Source organism: Quercus lobata, chromosome 10 (assembly GCF_001633185.2).
Source record: "Quercus lobata isolate SW786 chromosome 10, ValleyOak3.0 Primary Assembly, whole genome shotgun sequence".
Taxonomy (NCBI): Eukaryota; Viridiplantae; Streptophyta; class Magnoliopsida; order Fagales; family Fagaceae; genus Quercus; species Quercus lobata.
The window spans coordinates 47,453,857-47,476,408 of NC_044913.1; the positions used below are offsets into that span (position 1 = coordinate 47,453,857).

The following is a 22,552-nucleotide window of genomic DNA, read 5'->3' on the forward strand; positions in this document are numbered from 1 at the left end:
AAAAGGAGAGATTGTAAATTTGGAATAACACTTACGTGAATATCGTGGAAAAAATTTATAACACAAAAAAAATTAAAATTGAAAAAAAAAAAAAAACCTTCAACAAAAGAGAGACCATGCCAACCATGTGAGAGTGACGATGAAGTTAGAGAAAACCGAAGTTTGGTCTTTTATGCTTCACTGCTACATTGGCCAAATTTTGTGATTAGTTGGGAAAAAAAAAAAAAAAAAAAAAAATCCAGATAAGTATCGGAAGTTATTTTTGAAGATAAACAATAGAGGATAAGTATCAAAAGTTAATAACATTTTTTCCTAGATAGAAGTTAAGAGCAATTAAAAATTTTAAATTTGTGAGTAAAGCAGCTATTTTTATTTTTAAAGAAAAAAGCAGTTAAAAATTTTAAATTTGTCAGTAAAGCAGTTTTATATGAGTTAAGACGTGGGATAGTGAAATTCGTGTAACATGTATTTGCATTTGAGTTTAAATTAAATTTATCCTAAATATAAGAAGTTCAAATTACTTTTATATCCTCAATTATTTATTTATTTGAATTAAATATTAGGGGTGTTAAAGAGAATTAAAAGATCAAGTAACTAACTTTCCGAATCCAATACATTATATATATATTTCTAATTTTTCATAAATTTTATATAGTGTTTGTATATCTTTTGATACATAATAGAAAAAAAAATTAAAAAAATGGATTCATGAATGGATTCATTTTTTGACAACTATGAATAATACTACTAGGCCTGTTCAAGAATATACCGGCACCGACAAAACCGGTCTGACCGCACCGCGCCGCCCCGCTCAGAGCTTCGCCGAAGGTTTCTGGCAGGGTGGTCGGCGGTGGATCTTCAGTACCGACGTCGGACCGGTGCAGCCATCGGCACTGAGATTTGCACACCGATGAAGACCGAACCGACCCGACGTGTTTTATATATATATATATATATATATATATGTTAGTATGTATAAGAAGAGTTGAAGAGGCCTCAGTGAAGAGGCTTAACGTTCTAACTTCTAAGAACTAAGAAGTAAGAGGAGGCAACGTTCATCCTTGAACACTAAACAGGGTCATCCTTAGCCAAAAAAAAAAAAAAAGGAATAAAAAAAGAGTTAACGTGTGTGACTGTGAGCTCCTTTTTTTAAGTCAAGAATGTGTGTGTGTGCAGGAGGTATAGTCTGAGACTTTGAGTGGTCCTGTCTATAAGTAACTTTTGTGTCTTCCACTTACATTTTTGAAAAAAAATATATTAAAAAATGTGTGTGTGCAGGGGGAATAGACTGAGACTTTGAGTGGTCTTGTCTATAAGTAACTCTTATGTCTCCCACTTACATTTTTGAAAAAAAAAATATATTAAAAAAATAAAAATAAAAATGTTGTGACCGTATGGGTTAGAGCAACCACACCAGCTCTTCTATAAATGTGTAAAATACACATTTTCATCATTTTTACACATTTTGAACAAAAAAAAGGCCTGCATCAGATCATCTAAACTCGTCTAAAATCATGCAAAATTTTCAACGAGCTACAGTACCCGTGTAAATTTACACGGGCACTGTAGCTCGGTTATACCTTAAAATATTATTATCTCTACAATAAATCTCATTTTCGCTCGTTTTTTTCTCTCTCTTGTCTCTGCTCTCACTCTCACTCTCTCAGGCGCAGCACAGCTCTCTCTTTCTCTCATCTTATCAATTTTTCTTCCTCTAGCTTCCGCCGATCGCCATCACCGCCGATGAGAACGAGGTCGAGCAAGCCGAGTCGCCGGACGAGTCCGTCGCCTACAACACGAATGGAGTTCTCCAATGGGTCTATCGCCTAGAATCTCGTGGGTTTTGATCCATTTTTGGTTGAGCTTGAGGCCGGCGGCCGTCGCGAGGAGGTGGCGGTGCTGCAAGGCGTCGATCTTGCTCCGGCTGGAAGCCTCGATCTCGCTCCGATCTGTTGGTTGCTGGTTTTTTTTTTCTGGTTTTTTGGTTGATTGTGGGTGTGGGTCGGTGGGTTTTGATCTTGATCGGCTTGGGTTTTCTGGTTCATTGGTGGGTTTTGATGATCTTGCCGCCGATTGGGTGATGATTTGGCTTAATTGGGTTTCGGGTTGGGTGGGTGATTAATGGGTTTGGGCGATGAGTGAGTTGAGAACGCTGATTGGGTCAGAGTTGTTGTGATTGTGATTGTGTCGTTGTTGTGATTGTTGTTGTGGAAGATCGGTGAATCATTGTTGTTGTGATTGTTGTTGTGTCGTTGTTGTGATTGTTGTTGTGGAAGATCGGTGAATCATTGTTGTTGTGTTGTTGTTGTGATTGTTGTTGTGGAAAATCGGTGAATCAGTGGCCGGATTTTGTTGTTGTGGAAGATCGGTGAATCAGCGGCCGGATTTTGTTGATTGTGTCGTTGTTGTGATTGTTGTTGTGTTGGGCTGGGGTGGGTGTGGACGGAGAAGACGAGGTGGCGAGTTTGTGCCAGAGAGGAGAGGGAAGGAAATAATAAAAAAATGTATAAAGAATGAATATTTTATTAAATAAATGTGTAGAATAGATAAACTGATGTAGGTGGTTTGTAAAAGTGGATGTGTAAAATAGAAAAAGTAGGTTTTTTCTTGTAAAATAGACAAAAAATTTACACGAGCTGATGTGGTTGCTCTTAGTATGTTACAGTTATACTACTTCGTTTTTTTGAAAAAAAATAAAAAATAAAAAAATACCTGTCACCGATGAAATCAGTCACTGTACAAAACATTTTTTTTTCTCTTTTTGATCTCAGCCACACACGTCCTTTCCTACTCAGCTGCTCTCATTCCTTCTCTTTACTCTTTGTACTTCTGCTCCTCTCAAGTCTCAAGTCTCACACTCTTGCCTCTCGGAGACTCAGACTCAGAACTCAGTCATCACTCATCAGCTAGACAGCTACCTCACTTCATCCCTCAGCTCAGTCAGACAAGTGGTTTGTAATGGTTTTAATATATGGGTTTGTAATGGGTTTTGAATATTTTGATATTTAGATTTGATCTAAGTTTTGATTTGTGGTTTGAATCCTTGAGTTTTTTGGGTTTGATTTTGGTTTTAGATGTCTCTTCCTCTTTCTGTGTGTGGAAACCGACAACCGCGCCGACTGGAACCGCCACCGATGTTGTCGGAAAACCGATCCTCAAGTGCGGCGACGACTTGGGTTTTTAGGAAACCGAAAATTCCGGTGCGGTGCAGAAACGGCCACAAAAACCGGCCGCACCGCACCGTGTACAGCCCTAAATACTACAAACATAATAAATTTCACCTTGACAAAAAATAAAAACATAATAAATTTCACAATTTATTAATGACTTTTGATTCAAACAGAATGAGAGATGAGACTAAAGTGGGCATCCTGAGGATTGGACTGAGGTGAATCTTGATGTAGCCAATCTCAACGAGACCCAATTATAGATACAAATGATTCAATCTTGTATAAAGTCAGTTAACAACTTGATTTGATGCATCAAATTAGGGCAAAACAACTTATATTCAGCACTTCAATGTACTAGACGAAACATGATGCAAACACATGACCATTTGGACACGAGTAAATTGTATCGGTCTTAATACAATAGAGTCATCAAATTAAAACTCTTATTATTATTATTTTTTATAAATTAAAACACTTATTATTATTATTATTTTTTTTAAAAAACAAACACTTATTGATTCTAAAGAAAAAAGAAAAAAAAAAAAACACCAATAATTTTTTTATTGGATGGGAATTGAGAGGACCCTTAACACTGCTGACCTGGTATCAAATTCTGTAATTTCTCAAAACTCACGGATGTTCGGAACCAAAGTACTAGGCACTTTCTCAAGTTCTACGAGTGCACTTTGGACATCGACAGAGAGATCGTTGTAGACAAAGACACAACTCAACGCAAACAACCAGGTACCAAAACCCAATACCCAAATCATATCTAAATCTTATTTTTGTTTTTTAAGATTGTGCCTCCATCTCAATCTCCAACTTTTATGGATGATTCTTTCTTCTGGGTTCAACTAATCACTATGAAAGTTTAGGGTTTATATTGGGTTTTTCATCATTCCCCGTTTGGTTGCTGAGAAAAAAAGGTAGGAATCGAAAAAGTTAAAGTTGGGTTTGTTTCTTTATCTGGGTTGTATAAAAGCAGTAATGTGAATGTCCACTCATTTTTGCCCAACAAACAGTTTTGGAGAATAGGGTGTTAAAGACAGGAATTTTTGTTCCGGGGTTTTCTTGATTTTTTTTTGAGTAACCAAACAGGGTGTTAATGTTCGTGAAATGGCACTTGGGTTTTTCTCGAACATACAAAATCTATGGCCTTTTTCTTTGCTGAAATATGATGACTTGAGATTGTCTGATGAACTGGTTCGTAAACTTTCGGTACCCGAACATACAAAACGTTTCATTTTTGCGGTTCGTGAGCCCGAAACACAGTCTGTGATTTATATATTGGCTGCTCAGAATTTGTCCGAGCGATCAGCCATAGATGCTGAGTGTTTAATTAGGGAAGTTAGACCTGATGCTGTTGTGGCCCAGGTGAGCAATTCATCCCTTACAGAAATTCAATCTGAAGAGAGTGAATTGAGTGATGGTGCGGTTCCCACTTCTTCGTTTGGAGTGCTTAAACGATGTTTTGTTGATAAGATTAATAAGGAGAGGTATGAATATGTTGCTGGCAACTCTGTTTTGCGAGAGATTTTTGGGACTAGTTTTCATGGACATCTTTTTGCAGCCAAGAGGGCAGCTGAGGAGGTTGGATCCTCATTCTTGGTGCTTGAATCACCCTCTGTGAAGTCTCCTGTTGGGGATAACCCACCGGAGGAAATTGACACGGGGTACAAGTTTCAAGGTTTAGTTAGTAGTTTGGTTCCTCAGAAAGCGGGTTCTGTTGTTCTTTTGAGTTCAAAGAGATTTTCTCTAACGAATGATTTTCAGAAGCAGATGGTGAAGTTGTTATCACCGTATTTGGATCTATCAATTCCGAGGTTTAGTCACTCAACTTCTGCATCGGAGGTGGGTTCAAAGGAAATTCAACCTATACGCAGTTATGAGGCACCGCCATTTGCTCAGTCCATTTATCCATTACTCGAGGATCTACATAATATATTTTCTGACCTACCATCAATTGGGAATGCTCTGGCTCATGCACAGAAAATGCTTCTTGATGTTAACAGAGGTGAAATTGTGGACATTAGCATCCTATCTGAGGTCTACACCTTTCGAATTGCAGTTGAGGGGCTGAGAGTTGCTCTAAACAATGCTGGTCGGTTACCCATTAACAAAATAAGAAATTCCATGCCAGCTAAGATTGATTTTTCAGAGCTTCCATTTGAGGACAAGTCACATGCACTCTTTGCACAGGCCCTTCGGAGTCAGACTAAGAAGTTCCAGACCATAGTGGCAGTAGTTGATGCTGGTGGCTTAGCCAATCTAAGGAAACACTGGAACACTCCTGTTCCTCTGGAGGTCAAGGATTTTGTCGAACAGCTTGGTACAAATTGTGAAGGGGATGGGGAACTTTCAAATCATAATGAGGGAAAACGATTATTAACAGGTAAACCTGTGGTGGCAGTTGGAGCCGGGGCAACAGCAGTTTTAGGAGCTTCATATGTCTCCAAAGTTGTTCCTGCATCGACTGTTGTGAAAGTTCTAACATTCAAAGTTCCTGCTTCACTTAAAATCTTACTGTCCCAAACTCAGAAGGCGACATCCCTAGCCTTTGGCAAGACTTTTGGGACATCAAAAGTTGTAGCTCCAAGTATTGCAAGTTATGGAGCCAAAACAACATCTATCTTTAAGGCAACTGCTTCTGCTGAAAAGATCCGGCTAGTAACCCACAGTGTTATAGCCTCTGCTGAGAAGACCAGCTTTTCAGCTATGAGAACAGCATTCTATGAAATAATGAGGAAACGGCAGGTACGGCCAATTGGTTTGCTACCATGGGCAACATTTGCGTGTAGTATTGCAACTTGCAGCAGCTTGCTTGTGTATGGAGATGGAATTGAATGTGCTGCTGAATCACTTCCTTCAGCTCCATCAATTGCCAGTTTGGGAAGAGGGATCCAAAGCTTACACCAGGCGTCTCAGTCCGCTATTCAAGCAGATGGCACCAGAATACAGAAATCTATAGAAGCCCTAATATACAGATGGAAGAAAGTAAAGGTGCAATAAAGTAAGAATGTGATTCTATTTGTACACTTGTTCATCTTCTTCATAAAGTGATGCCTGAATACAGTTCAGGGAAATATACTGTACATGTAAAGTCTACTATAAGGTTGTTTTTATTGGGTTTTTATTTCTGTTTTGTATCAGGAATTCATTTTTTCTCCATAGAATTATAGAAACTGCTTTTCTGGGATACTTATGGAAGAAATCTTTGCTTCTTTTTTTTTTCCCCTTCCTACATTGAGTGTAGAATTTTCATAATTCATTCTAATAGAGTTACAACTTATAAATCGCGGGGGAAGAAATTGAATTTTTTTGTTGCTGACGGTGTTACTAATGTTGTTTGTTTAGTATATTCCTTTCTTTCCCCCAATGTTACATTATGAGATGATATAACTGGTCTTGGATTACAATTGTGTACATAACTTTTCCTTTCTTTCCCCCATGAATATAAAATTTTATACATATCTTCTCTAACATTGTTTGTGAATTCTATCTCTCGTCTCATTACATTCGCAATTTTTACCTACATATATATAACATTGTTTGTGAATTCTCAACTTCCTTTAAAGGCGGATAATACTGCAAATTAAGCAGAATGGTTTTAACATGTATTGAATTTCCTTATGAAATCCAGCCGCGCCCCCCCCCCCCCCCCCTCCCCAAAAAAAAAAAAGAAAGAAGGATATACATAGTTAAAATTTTCAGTATCCTTACTTCAAAGTTACTTTCCCTGAAATTGTAAATTGCTAGAAATGCTACCTCTTATTTAATTTGCACATTTAAATAAAAAAAAAATTTGAGTACTTATTGAGTTGAAGAATTGAGATCATCAAGGAAGAAATATAAACTTAGAATGTGAAAAGATGAATCTCAGCTGGTTAATATGGAAATCAATTTAGGGATAATGTCAAACTAATGAGATATATAGGTAAATTGGCCTTCAAAGGTAGTCTTATGAATTGTTGAACAGGATAATTATCAAATCCCATACTCAAATATATATATATATATATATATATATCCTTTCAACTTAGGCCTGTTTGGTATCTCTATATCTATCCTTTCAACTTGCACTTCATTTGGTACCTCTATTAGAAATGCGTTTAACGGATTTCTATAAAGCAAAATGCTAGTGAGTTTTAGCTCAACTAGCACCTCCACCCCCAAAAAGTTTTAAGTGGAGGGTGAGGTGTTGGGTTCAAGACCCATATAATGCACGTGTAAATCACCAATAAAAAAAATAAAACATCTATAAAGCAAAATTCCATGGTTTTTAAATCTGGACCAGATGGTATAGTTTGTTTAAACCGTTAATCTGATCAGAAAAGTATGAATCCTTTTGTTGTTGGACCAATGGTTTGGAATGTATGCTGTTTCTAAGACCTCTTTGGCTCACCACACATGACAGGTATTCTATTTCTCTCTAAATTTCTCCATGGTTTAATTGATTTCTTCTCTCTCTCTCTCTCTCTCTAAATTCTAATTTGATGAAATGTTTGTCTCATGGTCTGGCTAAGAATATCTTCTCCCCCCACCCCCCCCCTTCCTTTTTTTTGGGATCAAGAGAGCTTGACATATATTTGGGTGTCATTGGGTTTTTTTTTTTTTTTTTTTTTTTTTTTTTTTTTTTTGAGATAGTTCTGCATAATTAACTTCATAGAAACAGGCGTATGAGGTTTGGGTTTTGGAGGTGAGATTTTATTTCATTATTTTTCTGTGTGATTCACTCGCCTATTTGCGTGTTTGGGCAAGACTGCGTAATCATTGTTTCATGCTTCTCCAAAATTACTTTCAATTAATTTTTCTAATGTGGATTACAGCTTGCCCCTTGATTTGTAAAAACCACGGATACTTAGACGAAACAATTTTAGTTAACCAGATGTGTAGGGGACGTATTAGTCAACAAAGAGCTTTTTAGAATTTTAATAGGCCATGCAGGTTACCATGGAATAATGAACAAAAAGCTGTGTCTCAATAATGTTTTGTTGGGTAGCATTTGGTCTTCGCTTTTCATCCTATTTTGGATTGCATTATGGAGGAAAACAAGAGCATGAGTTTTATTATTTATTTGCTCTGGTGAATTTGTAATTGCAAGATATTGGATAAGAATTATATAGGAATTCATTTAGCATCTTTGTGTAGGATGAAAAGAATTACAAATGGGATTTATATGGAAAATGAAGTCCAAAAGGTGGACATTGAAAATACTAGAGGTAATAAGTAAGAATAGGGCTACCCCGTCTAGGTGCAGCCTAATGGTTGGAGGCTTGGGATGAGCTATAGACTCAAACATCCTGGGTTTGATCCCCACTAGTAGTTCCCTTAAATTACCTGATACGCAGTTCTAGCGGGTGGGGTTGTGTTTTTATGGTTTACTCCCTAGGGGTGAGTCCAAAGGGCCCTATCTTGGTGAGGTTCCATGTCATAAAAAATAAAAATAAAATACTAAGAACATGGCTATCTTGATGGCAAATGCAGAATCATTTCTGGGTTCTTCATTGTTGATGAGGTAAGGCTCCTTGGCAAAGTTTGGTGTGCAGTGCCCTTGTGTTTGTTCTGGTTGGTGTGGAGGGAGTATAATCGAAGAGCATTTGAGGGGGTTGAGCGACCTTTAATGGACCTGAACATGTTCTAGCTGTATACTGTATATGAATGGACGATTGTTTTATCCACTCATTCATCTTCTTCTTTGCTTACTTTCATTGATAGTTTTAATTTTTCTTGATTTTTACTTGCTCAGTATATCACTTGTGTACTGAGTTTTCCTCTTTTTAATAAAGTTTATTATTTGTCAACCCAAAAAAAAAAAAAAAAAAAAAAAAAACTATGATGAATTTCTGGTTTCTTCATGTGTTGATGAGGTAAGGCTCCTTTAAGAATTTGTGTCTGTACTATGATGAATATTGAGTGTAGTTTTTTATTATAATTATGTATCATAAAGAATGTAGTTTTTTATTATAATTATGTATCATAAATAATAATCTGGCTGGTGCTTAGGTTCTAAGAGATATTAAATGGCATTTTTACCGATGAAAAAAAAGTTGGCATTTTGTTCCATCTGTTCTTGTTATGATTTTGGATGACCATCTAATTTTAATTTTCTTTTATTTCTTTCTTTATTATCATTATTATTATTTATTTAGATTTCTTACCTCATTGTGATTTAGATTTGTGGGGTGGTGAATTTTGCTTGGTGTTTGAGATTTTGTTTTGTGGGAATCTGATGGTGGGGTTTTGTATTTATGGGTCAGTGGAAAATGTTTAATTTAGGTTATTTTGAATTTTGAGATTTCTTCGCCAAAACCAGGGTCTTGTTCTTGACCCTCACCATCTCAGCTTCCATGGTAATATTCTTCTCAATCCTCTACTCTATTTATCACATCTATCACTCCCTTGTGCAGCAGGTCAAGGAGAAAACAATAGGCCAATGCAGAATCTTTGGATCATAATGTTGATTTACTTCACTTTAACATGTCATACAGGATTAATGCTGTGTGTAATATACAAGAGTGATGATCAGTAGTTGTTATTATAGAACAGATTCAAGTGATTGAAGGTGTGTGTACTGTGAGAATTATGTTGTTGTATGTAGATTAGATTAAAGACTTTTCTTTTTCTTTGCCACTTATTAAATGCAAATATTGATAGTTCAAGTTTGTGTAGTGCCTGTTTGTAGCGTAAGCTCTCTAAGTGTTTCTTTTATTTAAGTTGTTTCTGATATTGTCTTGCCACTGCTAAGTTTTAACTTCAATGTTATTTGTACTACTCTCAGTTGCACTCTTGGATCATTGAAAGTAGGTTTTTGACAAAAGAGAGCTGCAGTATATTTGCCTTTATACTCCTTACTTTGAAAAACTAACCTTGCAAAGGAGAATCCACTGGCAGATTTTAATCAGCATAATTTACTAACTAACCATGATCAGGTGCTTGGAACCATTGAAAGTGCTTCAGATTTTGGTAGTAAATTCATGAATCTTAAAGAGTCTTCAAGAGTATGCAGCAACCAGGATAATATGAGGTGAGTGTTTCTTGGTTTTATTAATTTGTAATCCATTATTTATGTGCTTTAAAAATTGATATGAAGTAGTAAACTTGTGTCAGATTCACACCTGTATGTGAAAAGACGTTCTGAGTGAGTTATTTCAGCTCCACGCTTTCTTTTCTCTGAATCAAAATTCAATCTAGTGGATCCTTAATAAAAAAAATAATTAATCAAAAAATAATTTATTTATTTATTTTTATAAAATGAGTAGGTATTTAGTTTATAGAAATCAAAGCCAAAATCCATTCTACTGATTTTGGCTTGGTAGCATTTGATAACGTAAGATTTAATTGTAAAAATAATTTCAGGGAAGGACAATTGCTATATATTTGTTCTTCAATTTAGTATATGTTCTTTTTTATTAACGGATATTTTTTGCTGCTTGTACCTGTAGAACAGGGAAGGTCCACCATAACCATAGTAATTAAGGCGATTTCTGTTTGCCAGACAATTTAGCTTCCTTGTATGTGTTTGTGAGATGAAAATGGTGAAGAGTGTGAGATTTGAGATTTGGGATTTGTTTTCTTTTGATTTTTAACAATTGTTTTGGTAACCAAATGAAGTTTGTGTAATTAATTGGGAGTTTGTTTGGTTACTGAGAAAAGGATAAGAAAAAAAAATTAGAGATCTGAATTTTGAAGTTCATGAATCTCTTAGGATATAGGTTTCTCCTGGAAGGCTTTGAATTTCAACTAAGATTAATTATAATAATTGGGTTTTTTCTTTTAAAGAAACAAAAATGTACTAAGATCTGCTAAATTCACTTTCTGTGTTTTGGGGGGGTAGGGGCGGGGAGGGAAGGGGAGTGCTGCAATAAAGATGGAATCTACAATATCAATTCACCTTCTGTAAATCATGTTTGTTTTTAAAATATTTCTGATGCTTTGTTAACAGGTGGAAGCTTATGAAGCCAAAGGGCTTGTGGGTTAGTGGCACTACGTGGTCTCCCCCATGTGGGGGAACTTGGGTTTGAATCTCCCTCTCTTGTTTTTTTGTGAGCCTGAAAATATCAAAAAAGATTAAATAAAAAAACAAGAGTTTGCATCCCTGGAGAATGGTAGCGAGCTCAGAGCTTCTTCCTCATGGAATATGTGTGTGTTCCTTCATTTTTGCTCATTAGGGTATGTCTTAATTCTTCTTTATATGTTTAGTTTTTATTTTTAGAGTTTTTTTAATGGGTTGTTGGGTTTGTGCTTGTGGATTTTCGTATGCATTCGTTATTTGAGCTTGCACACAGAATGTGATGTTTGTTTTGGGTGATATGTTGTGTTTTTCTTCTTCTTCTTCTTTTTATTTTATTTTTTTATCAGTTTTTTATTTGGGTTTTCTTAGTTTGAGCTTTTGGGGTATGTTTTGTGGATTTGTATGTTTGTTGCATAATAAAGTGTACTTATTGTATGATTCAGAGGCTTTCCCCTTCACAGTATGTGTGATCTGCTGAAAATTTAGGCAATAAGTTTGTCTCTTTTTTTTTATTCATTCGGGTAGTCTCTATATTCAATTTGTTCTAGCATTTAGTAAGTAGTTTATTAATCTTATGGATTTTGTCTGTTCATCAGTTCATGTGACAATAGAGCAGACACAAAATTTATGTATATATGGTCCTCTTTGTGATGTAAGACTAGGCATTTATGGGTTATGTAGATTTTGTATATTTGTGGGATAGAAATAGTAGATTTGAAGATTTTGACATATGGTTTCTGATTATTCTAATTTTATGTCTCCTTGTGTTCGTAAATTTAGGTTGTGGTTCTTATAATTTTTTCCTATGCATTTGTCATAAGAAACGATTTGAGATTTTCTTATGCTTATGTTATGTATTCTTCTTCTTGAACTTTTGTTTTAATTAGTTGTTATCATTTTTTTTCCTTATAATTCTTTAAATTTAGCTGATGGGGCTTGAGAACTTTGCATTTTACTTTTTTATTAAAAAAAAAAAAAATGGGGTTCACAAAACCCCCGCATCACTTAAACTTTCGCATTGCATTATGGCATGGAACCATTCGGGCACTAATGAGACTTGTCAATTGTCACTACTTAAATTCACAACCCCCGAGCTCATTGGTGCGATAAGTCATAAGGATGTTTTATCATTGGGCTCCCACAGCAGGTGGTATTAGGTCATCCAAATTGTCCATGGAATGCCTTAGAAGAGACATATTTGTAACATGCATTTCGATTATTCCACAAACGTATACGTTTATTTAAAAAATAAACAAAAATGATGGGGGTATCCAATTTATTCCAAATATTCGGATTGCCCTAGGGCATGTTAAAGGATTACTGATTTATTCCAAATATTCTTGGTGATTTTTTTTTTTTTGGCTAAAGATATGTACCCTAATTTAAAAGATAAAACTATAAAAGGGTTTGGACAAATTTTGTGGGGTTCACTATTTTCAATTTATTTGCAACTATACCATTAAAAACATCATCTCAACCATTTTAAAAATTGTGTTTTGAACAAGGACAATATGATAGAATTCTTTGAAATTGTATTTAGAGGACATCAGTCAAACAATATATTCAAGTATGGGTTCCACCATTTTATAGTTTGTAAAAAAAAAAACTATATTTAAATTATCATACTACATAGGTCCTTTGGTTTATTAATTTGAATAAATTTTTCCTATAAATGAATTTGGAGGAATATTTATTCATTTCTTATGAGACAACTCAAATTAATATCCAAGTGTAGTTTGATAACTTAACTTGTTTATATGACTGATTATATGTATAAAATAAAAAAAAAATAATAAAAAATTCAAATTACAAGTAACTGGCCTTTTGAACTCTTAAATATAGGATTGAAGAAAATTTCTCTATTCTATTTGGAAGAAAATTTCATGTTGTCATACTTGAAGTTCATCCATTGACAGATTCTCGTGCAGTATATACATACCCATTGTCATACTTCAAATTCATGCATTGACAGATCCGCCCTTTATATTTTATTTTATTTTCATATATATATATATATATATATTTTTGAAGAGTTATTCATTGGGGTTTTAATAATCTAACTACTAAATGTCCTTCATGTTTAACTATTTTATGAAATACTAGTTCTAAAATTTTATAGAACACATGAATATGAACGGTAAGATTCTATTTACAAATTGTTGATCTTGTCATCCATTTAGGCTAATAATTTGACCATTAATTGTGCTTTATGTTTGGCTATGTCATGAAGTACTAGCTCTAAAATGTTATAAAACACATGAATATGAACAGTCATATATATATATATTTAATATTGTTGTAACTAGTAAAAAAAAAAATTATGGACCATAAAATTATTAATGAATATAAACAAATTTGAAAACAAAATCAAACCTAATAAGAAATTTTTTTATTAAGTTAAAGAGTCAAAATAAAAACAACCGCTAATGCTAAAAACATAAAATTTCATCACCCACCCAATTACTGAAGTAAAAAAAAAAAAAAAAAAAAAAAAGTTTTCCTTTTGGCTAAAGTGTAGACTATGTCTTTAAAGTTTTGAGATTTTTAAATTTTGCATCTTAAAATTTTAGAATTAGAATTTTACTGTTTGAAGTTATATTTTGTTTGTATTAGCGGCCATTTCTTCCATATTTTTATTAAATGCCACATAAGGTTGGTATGCTTATTTAGTGTGTCTAGTAAAATAATGCCACATTATTTGACATCATTTTATTGGGTGAACTAAATATAATTAGCAAACTTATATGATACTTAACGTATGTTTGGCTTGAGCTAAAAAGTTTAGCTTTTATGTACACTTTTTTAAAATTTTATTTTTTTTCTTACTTTTTCAAAGTAAAAGTATATTTGTAAAAAAATGTACAAGAATATTTTAGTAATAATTTTTCAAAAAAAATTAAATAAATTATTTTCAGACAGACACGTAAAAAGAAAAATATGAACAAAGAAGTGATAAAGCAAAAAAAAAAAAAAAAGTTTAGAGGGTTTAAAATTCAAAATTTAAAACTTTAAGGTATAAAATTTGAAAATCTCAATCTCGAACTAGGAGTGTAGTTTGAAAATCCCAAACTCTATAAATAGGAGTTTAGACATGAGGCTATAGACTTTTCCTCTATTATATAGGAAATAGTTTCAATAGAAAATTTCACTCTCGCTTTCTGTCTCGCCTGTATACAGTATCGGAGCATATTCTTCTTCTCCATGGCTTCCGCTTCCAAGCACCAAAACCCATATTCTTCTTCAAAACCTCCCAAACCCCCAAACCCCAACACCCACACTGACACCACAAATTCTCCTATCATCACTCTCACTCCTTCCCAAGAACACCTCTTCCTCACACGCGCCACCCACCTGACACGCCAAGAACTCCTCCGCCGCCGCTGCCACTACCTCAAACAGCTCTGCAAATGCTACAGAGTCCACTTTTGGGCTCTCATGGACCAACTCAGATTCCAATTCAGACAATACTGCTGGGACTATGGTCTCAGCCCCTTCTTGAACGAACAACAACAACAACAACACACGGCTGAATTTGACGGAGAGAGACACACCCAATTTGCTAATCTTGATGGCAATGAAGTATACAGCAGCAACAACGAGAGGTGTGCGTTTGTGGGGTGTAAGTTGAAGTCTATGCCTTTGACCAACTTTTGCCATCTCCATATTCTCTCCGATTCCAAACAGAAGCTTTACAAGCCTTGCCATTATGTTATCAAGAGGTATTTGTGTTTCCCACCTCAGTAGTTTTCGTTTTTGTGCTTAATGCTTTAATGGGTACTCGAGAATTCTTCGGAATTATGGATTGGTGAGGCTCTATGTTTGAGAATTTTGTTCTTTTTTGCTGTGTTCTTTAATGGGTATTTGCTTGGTAAGCAAGCAATTGGTTATGTAAGTGCCAATTCCCAGTTCTTTCTCTTCTTTCTTTTTTAGTTTAGTGACAGTTTATCAAAACAAGAAAGCAAGAAAACGATAGCGATCGGTTTGGGATACTTGCTTTTCCATAGAGATTGCATGCCCATTTTAAAAATTTTCATAGGAATTAGGAATTTTGAAGTGGACTGTGATAGATGAATTACACACGCTTTTTTGTGCGTGTCTGAGTGCATTTGGGTAATTCATAGTGCATGGAAATTTGTGGATTTATCATTATTTTAGTGCTATTTTAGCTCCCCTCCTTTTTCTCAAATTTTGCATAACTACTTGATGTTTTTCAGATTGCATATAGCATTGAAATTATTTAGCTACATAATTATAAACAGATGCCTAGAATTTTATGGTTCTAGTGACATATCATACCCAATAGGCTAATACACTAAAACAAATATGAACCTGGCTACCAGCATATACTCAAGATATGGCCTCTCTTATATAAATTAATGCATTACAATTGTCTTTTAAAGACTTTAGAAAGTTTAGGAATATTAAACGCAGGCCATAAATGATTTGAGTAATCTGGGTGTTTGAATGCGGTACATGCTACATAATGATGTTAACATGCACCACCTAGTGGGTGAATTCTCTCCCACAATCAGAATGTCTGAAAAATAGTTTTAGAAATCATTCAGTTCACATTTGAACATACTTTAAAGTCGTCATTTGCTTCCCCATTTAATTAAAATCTAAGTTAAACCTTCCATGCAGAGTATTTGATTACCAAGATATAAGTGAGCACTAGGATTTTTCTAAACTAGGAGTTGTAGAAGATGTCCTTATTAGTTGAAAAAAGAGTCTAACCATCACATATTAAATTTTATAACTAAGTTTATTATAGGGTAATGCACCATGTGCTGGTTCTGCCAACCTTTTTGGCATTTTCAAGTTTTGAGTGGCAGAGATTGAATTCTCAACTGACTTGTTATTGATTTCCCCCCCTTTTTTTCTCTTTGTCTAGTGCTCAGGCGGGACCGATAACATGTGGGAAGCCCATAATGAGATCCACTGTACCTTCTCTCTGTAGCATCCACTTCCAAAAGGCTCAGAAGAACATCACAAGAGCCTTGAAGAAGGCTGGACTTAATGTTTCCACATCAAGTAAGCTTGCTTCCAATTTCCATGTCATTGTGGCAGAATATGTACGCCAAATTCAGGCCAAACGGAGGACTGCAAAAAGGGCAAATAGAAGTAAGGTAGTGGTTAAGGAAGAAATTGCTGGCTGAGCCTCATGTCTATTTACCCCTGGTGCATGAGTGATTCTAAATGATGGGAAACCTCCGGTGAGAAGTTTATCTGATCAAATTAAGCAACTTATGTTTTGACAGTGTAAAGTTCACCAATATTAAATTAAAGATTTTTCAATTTTTTGTTTGGTTAATATTTTTTCTTAAGCTTGTTATCTTTGTTTAAAAATTTGACTTTATCCTTTTTTTCTTTTCTGTTCCACTGCAACTCTTTTCGATCATGTCCATTTGGTGTCAAGGATTTTGGAAATATTCTAATAAATATAAATGCACAATCTGACTTCATTTGTAAAACAAGGAAGCTATGGATTATAAAATGTCAAAGTAAGTTTCTCAGAAGAAGAATATAAGAAGTGTAGAATTGGATAAAGAATGTAACTATTCATGATATGATTCAGATTGAGAATCTAATAATTTTGCATCTTTAATCTCAAAACTTTGGAAAAAAACGAAAAAGAAAGAGAAAGAATATGAAGTTACCAAATGACACTCTCCCTGGGGCCTAGGTGCCAAAGGCATGCACTTGATTGAGGGCACCTTTCTTGGTTTAGGCAATGTTCTTTGTAAGGTAACATTACTAAGCACCATAAGCATGGAACTCGTGTTTCCTAGAAAACACATTGTTTCAATGCTAAATTGTAATGAATGCTTGGTTTGAAACGGGTGTTAGTTTTGCAGTTACAATTTTGAATAGAAAATTTCTTTTCAAAAGGCTTGGCAGAATGACTGAACTTGTGAATACTTGTTACAAACTAATGAAACCTAAAGAGTGTTCTTTTATCTCAATCTCTCATATACTATTTTATTTTATTTTTAATCAATTTCAATTAATAATTGTTCAAGTTGTGGAAATATACTGTGGATATTGAAACATAGATGCGTTTTAAACTTATGAGATAATGATAAATAGGCAAAAGTTTGTTTGAGATTGGGAAAAAAAGAAAGAAAGAAAGAGAATGTAAAAATCAATAGGTAATAGTTTACATAAAAAACTTTAATTTTGTTGGCACGAGAGATTGGGAACTTCAACACAGACCACAACACCCATATTTTAGCAGCATGTTATCGATAAAAAAAAAAAAAAAAATTTTAGCAGCATGTCACCTTGTAGGATTAGGCTGTTCCAGCACCCCAAGCTTTCTGTTTGATTCCTTTCCTTGTAATTAACCAAGTGAATCTTCATGTAATTAGACCCAAAACTGCAAATTGAAAAGAGGCATGCCTACAAAAAGAGATTGGTATGAGTCTCTTTCTAAATTTGTTCATATCTAGTACCCACAAATTGGCAGAGCAATTTGTTGATGTGATCCTGTATTTCTGGTTGGTGCTTTTCTCATTTCACCCAGATGATACTCTGATATGGGAGACATATTGCAAGAATTGATACAATTCTAGATTAAATCATGACATGGTCCAGTCCTAAAGCCAATGTCCTATTTATTCCTTTGTGTGTGTGGCACATGGAGTCAATAACCTTCTTGTTTGGTGACCTTGCTGTCCTGATTGAGTGATATTAAAAAGGAGTAGTGATTGAGATCTTTTATTGTAAAGACAAGTTGTCTTTGCTTGCCTTTACTTGTGTTCTTTTTTTATGTGTATTTTGGTTTCATCACAGAACCATAGAAATGTTGGAAGTTTATGGAATCTCATTCTTGAATTTATATAACCTGGAACATATGATCTTAAATAGTTGCATTTAAAGTTTAAACTGTAGATATGTATCCTCTGTTCTTTGTCCAGTATCTTTGGTTTCTTAAGCACCAGCACTTCTATAAGCTTCATTTATCAACATGACATAACTGTAACAGAGCGTCAATTTTTGGTATTCTGCTTGACAATTACTGCTATCCATGTTGGACCAGGTTGGCCTATTATCATACCCTGAGCTCTAAACAGAGTTTGATGCCAAATATAATATCAGTTTCTTTTGATTTAGATTCCAAAGGTTTAGTCACTAGTTTCTGCTTTCCACTTACTAGGTCCTGTTAAACTAAACCTTATAAAATCAGTGTGTTTAGGATTGACTAGTAAATTCCAGGGATTCATCTGTCGGAAGAATGTGATTCACAGCGGTAAACTAAATTTATGAGTCTGATATGGTAATATTTACTGACATTTTCTTTTGTATGTTATGCGGACATGTGGGTGCACCATCATACTCAAAAGTTTAACTCTATGGATTAAGATCCAACAATATCATATCAACTCTCACTATTGTCGTTATTACTCAAAATGTGTGACTCAAGCATTTAATCAATCACGCCACTCATATGGGAATCTTCCAACGAATCTGTGTCACTTTTACTCCTTTAGCCTCCCATTTTAGCATAGGCCTTTCTTATCAATCCAAGTGTTACACATCACCACCTTGAGTCCGACACTCACCACCATTAGAGCCTTACTCAACTATTGGTTGAGCTAACATGGGAATCACCAACCCCACTTGCAATTGTCACGTCTACTGCTTGTCAAGTTCAGATTCCACTTGTTATGAAAGCAGAAGTTTTGATTTCAATTTTTGGGATTTAGGTTTGTGAGAATTGATGGTTAACACCAGTGGAAAGTCTCTTTATGTGACATCACATACACATGTTGGCATACCACCGTTTGATACATATATCCAAGGTTATTATTATTTTGGTTTAGACAAGTTGTTGAACTGGTGTGAAGTGGCAGATTGAAATCTAGTCTGTCTGGATACTACTAGTTGTATAAGCATTTATACCTTAACAATTGCATGTTCCATAGAATAACTTTTTCTCCTTGTCCAAATTTGCGTGAGAATAATGATCTACATGTGTACAGCCTGAGTCCTTGTTGCTAATGTGTCACTTCATTCTCCATCAAATTTCCCTGTCACTCTTCTCTTATAAGTCAAATAGAAAATTAAAAATTAAAATATCTAAGATATGTCAGTGTTAATGGCAAGGATCATTATGACAGAAAGCAAGATTTTACTAAGTGTCTGAGTAGATTGTGTTGCAGTATTGCAACTGAATCTGACATTCCAAAATAAATATGTGCTGTATGACCATGCTGAATTTATGAACTGTGTCATGGTTGTCATTTTAAGAGTGTGCTAACTACTTTTAACACTACTTTTTAGAAGTTTTTTAATGAATTCAACAATATGTGAGTAAACATGTTCTGGTAATTATTTCATCTTGGTCATATTTTCCTTCTGTCATTTTGGTATGCTTCCTTGTGGTAATACACTTGCAAAATGATGTGTGCATGTGAAGGACTTATCAATTTCCTTGGCATGTATGTTTATTGTCATTAGCATATTGTTAGATGCGAATGTCTTGCAATATGCTGCTGAAACTTATGAGGAGACACAATGTATTTGCATATAAGGGTAGCTGCACGTGAATTGTGAATTATTAAGTACAAATAAGTATAATTCTTTATGAGTCACATAATCTAATTGCTCCACCTTATGAATTTTAAATTATTTTGATAAACTTTAGGATTTTCTGTATCATAGTCTTGGATTAATGAGTAATTTTTATAATTTAGTCTACATTAGGCTAATTCCTATAGTTATCTTTCGGTTACACTTATATATCAGTATATTTACCTTTGTTTCCTCATTTGCATTATGATAAGTTTTATCTCAATATTTTGACTCTTTCACTAATTAAATAAAGCGATTTTTTTTTTTCACCCCACACGCACACAGAATAATAGATCCTCTGCTCTTTTTCCTTCAATCTCCTATTTGCGCCTGGCCCCCCTACTACACACACACACACACATTGCTGAGAACATATGGTCATTACTTCTATAAATCTTGAATATATGAGTAACTAAGCAGTGCATGATTTATTATTACATTAGATTTGGGGCCAATGGTTCACTGTCTTTTTTCCATGATTCATCACTAAATATATCATGATTATTTGATTCTAGTTATGCCTTGCTTTAAGCATTGCCACATTGAGAGGATATCAACTTATTTCTGAAAAATTGTTATAATAGTGATTAAAGTTGCAGTCTTCAGCACTTTTTTTATTATAAAAGATTTGTAAACTTATGCCATGCAACGTATTCAGTTCTTATCTTAATTTCATATTGTAACCAGTTGCTACTCCAACCAATTGAATCTTTATAATTCAGGAGTTGAACTGCTGGCTTGCAACTGGAACAAAGTTGAAGCGTTCATGTGTTTTTTTGTCAAATAAATGTTCAAAGTTGGGAGGTTTTAGGACATTTGCGGATTCATCAAAGATGCTGCCTGCTTTGCTGGTCAATTCTGTTGGATGTTGAACATTGGGTATCAAGCATTTTAAAACTGTGCTTAAATTCCTCCATCTTGCCTTAGAAAATTAGTTTTGACTTAGTATTGATTGCTATTGAATGTTTGGTATGTTGAGTCGTACGAAATGATGTATATAGCTATTTAATTTGTGAAGGAGGTCTTGTGGGAACTCCCTCTCTCTCTTGTATATATGTGGGTGGCCCTGTGTTGGCAAAATGGAATGATGATGCATCACTAACAGAGCACTCAAGTGGCATTGAGATGGTATGAAAAAAATGAGCTTCACTCAAATGCAATTGGCAGGGAATATTTGGATTTTGTGATCTGTGATAAATAGTGCTAAGGAGGCGCTAAGAACCATTTCAAGATATAGTTTGTTTTCTTGCTCCAAGGGGTAGAAAAATAAGAATTCTATATGTGACTGGCAGTAGAATGTGTCAATTTTAACAGATTTATGTACTTACTCCGTATACTTCAGGATTGTTAGCAATTTAATGTAATGGTCCAAGAGGAGGCCATGTATATTGTAAGCCCAACTACGACTAATCTTAGCACCTTTAAACACCCTATTTGGTGTTCAATTTTAACACAGTTCATTATAGTAAAAATGTAGCTGCTTCGACTTCCTTTGTGGACGTAAGTTGTCAAACCAAATCGTGTAAACCTTGTATTCTCATAATCTCTTGCTTCCATTTAGCATTTTCTTTCAATATTTTATTTTAACATGGTATCAGAGTTGATCAATCTTTGCTCATAGCAAAATTTCATCTATCTACCCAAATACCTATCATTTGAATCGTCAATTCTCAAATCAATTAACAGACCTGAGTTAGGTTGATGTCATCATCCTTATTGGCTCGGGTCAACCCAACCGGTCAATCAAACCGAACATTGACCTGATTGAGTCCGAATATTGAACTTGATCCTGCTTTGAACCACAAATTAGGCCTAGATCCAAGTGAGTGAACCTAATCATATTTTTTAGGCGTAGTTGGAAAACACTTGAACACTTATCTATCCGTCCAAACAAAGGAATCACCCTGTTTTCCTTCTTGAGTTTTCAACCTAACCAAACATATCATAAGAGATCATATAATTCTATTATTAAATAAAGATTGTTCTTTTGGGAAAAGAAAAAAAAAAAAAAAATACTAACCCATGTTTTTTTTTTTTTTTCCTTTCTATAAGAAGGTGGGTAGATAATTTTTTTGATAGAGCTTGGGTTTTTGTTTTTCATTAGGTTTCTTGTTTTTTATTTTTATTTTTTTTATCAATTCACAATTTTAACCTATTTCTTATGTTTTAGAATTAGAGAAGCCCTAAATGGGTCAATAAATTCTAGATGGCAAGCTGTTGTTGATAGATAAAAATTTTTTGTTATTGATGAATAAAAAAATGAAGTTAGTAGTGGGCCCATTTTAAAACCAATAACAACTTTTCACTTACAATTTTTTGTAAAAAGTTGTTTAAACCATTAACAAATCTAAGGTGGCAAACTATTATTGATGGATAAAAAATTGACTGCAAGCTGTTATTGATAGATAAAAAAATTATGTTATTGATGAATAAAAAAATGATGTTATTAGTGAGCCTATTTTAAAACCAACAACAACTTTTCACCTACAATTTGTTGTGAAAAGCTGTTAAAACCATTAACAAATCTAAGGTAACAAGCTGTTATTAATGGATAAAAAAATGATGTCAATGGTAGGCCTAGTTTAAATCCAGTAATAATTTACCACTTATAATTTGTTTTAAAAATATTATAGACATAGTATTACTCTACTTTTGTTGAAACCCAATTCTTAAGATTCTCAAGTTAGGTGTGTGTGTGTATTTATTAGAGTAGACAAAACAAGTTATTTTAAAAGAATTATGTATATAATTTTTTTTTGCAAATCAGAATATTCATATGAAACATATGTGTAAAGCC

At 34.3% G+C, this 22,552-nt stretch overlaps 2 protein-coding genes across 3 annotated transcripts; both read left to right on the forward strand.

The window, feature by feature from the left end:
* The first annotated feature begins 3,776 nt into the window (after nt 1-3,776).
* Nucleotides 3,777-6,338, forward strand: LOC115965696. The gene has a single exon (XM_031084987.1). The coding sequence runs from the start codon at nt 4,287-4,289 to the stop codon at nt 6,177-6,179; it is 1,893 nt and encodes a 630-aa protein (XP_030940847.1). The 5' UTR covers nt 3,777-4,286; the 3' UTR covers nt 6,180-6,338.
* A 7,940-nt stretch (nt 6,339-14,278) lies between these two features.
* LOC115962526 (INO80 complex subunit D-like) lies at nt 14,279-20,788 on the forward strand. Of its 2 annotated transcripts, XR_004085464.1 has the most exons (3): nt 14,279-14,900; nt 16,073-16,394; nt 20,478-20,788. XR_004085464.1 is itself a non-coding variant. In XM_031081377.1 (2 exons), exons 1-2 carry the CDS (start codon nt 14,383-14,385, stop codon nt 16,335-16,337), a joined length of 783 nt encoding a protein of 260 aa, XP_030937237.1. In that variant the 5' UTR covers nt 14,279-14,382; the 3' UTR covers nt 16,338-16,505. The 2 variants fall into 2 exon arrangements, 1 of the variants encoding a protein (XP_030937237.1); XM_031081377.1 differs by lacking the exon at nt 20,478-20,788 and having other exon boundaries at nt 16,073-16,505.
* Nucleotides 20,789-22,552: the final 1,764 nt, after the last annotated feature.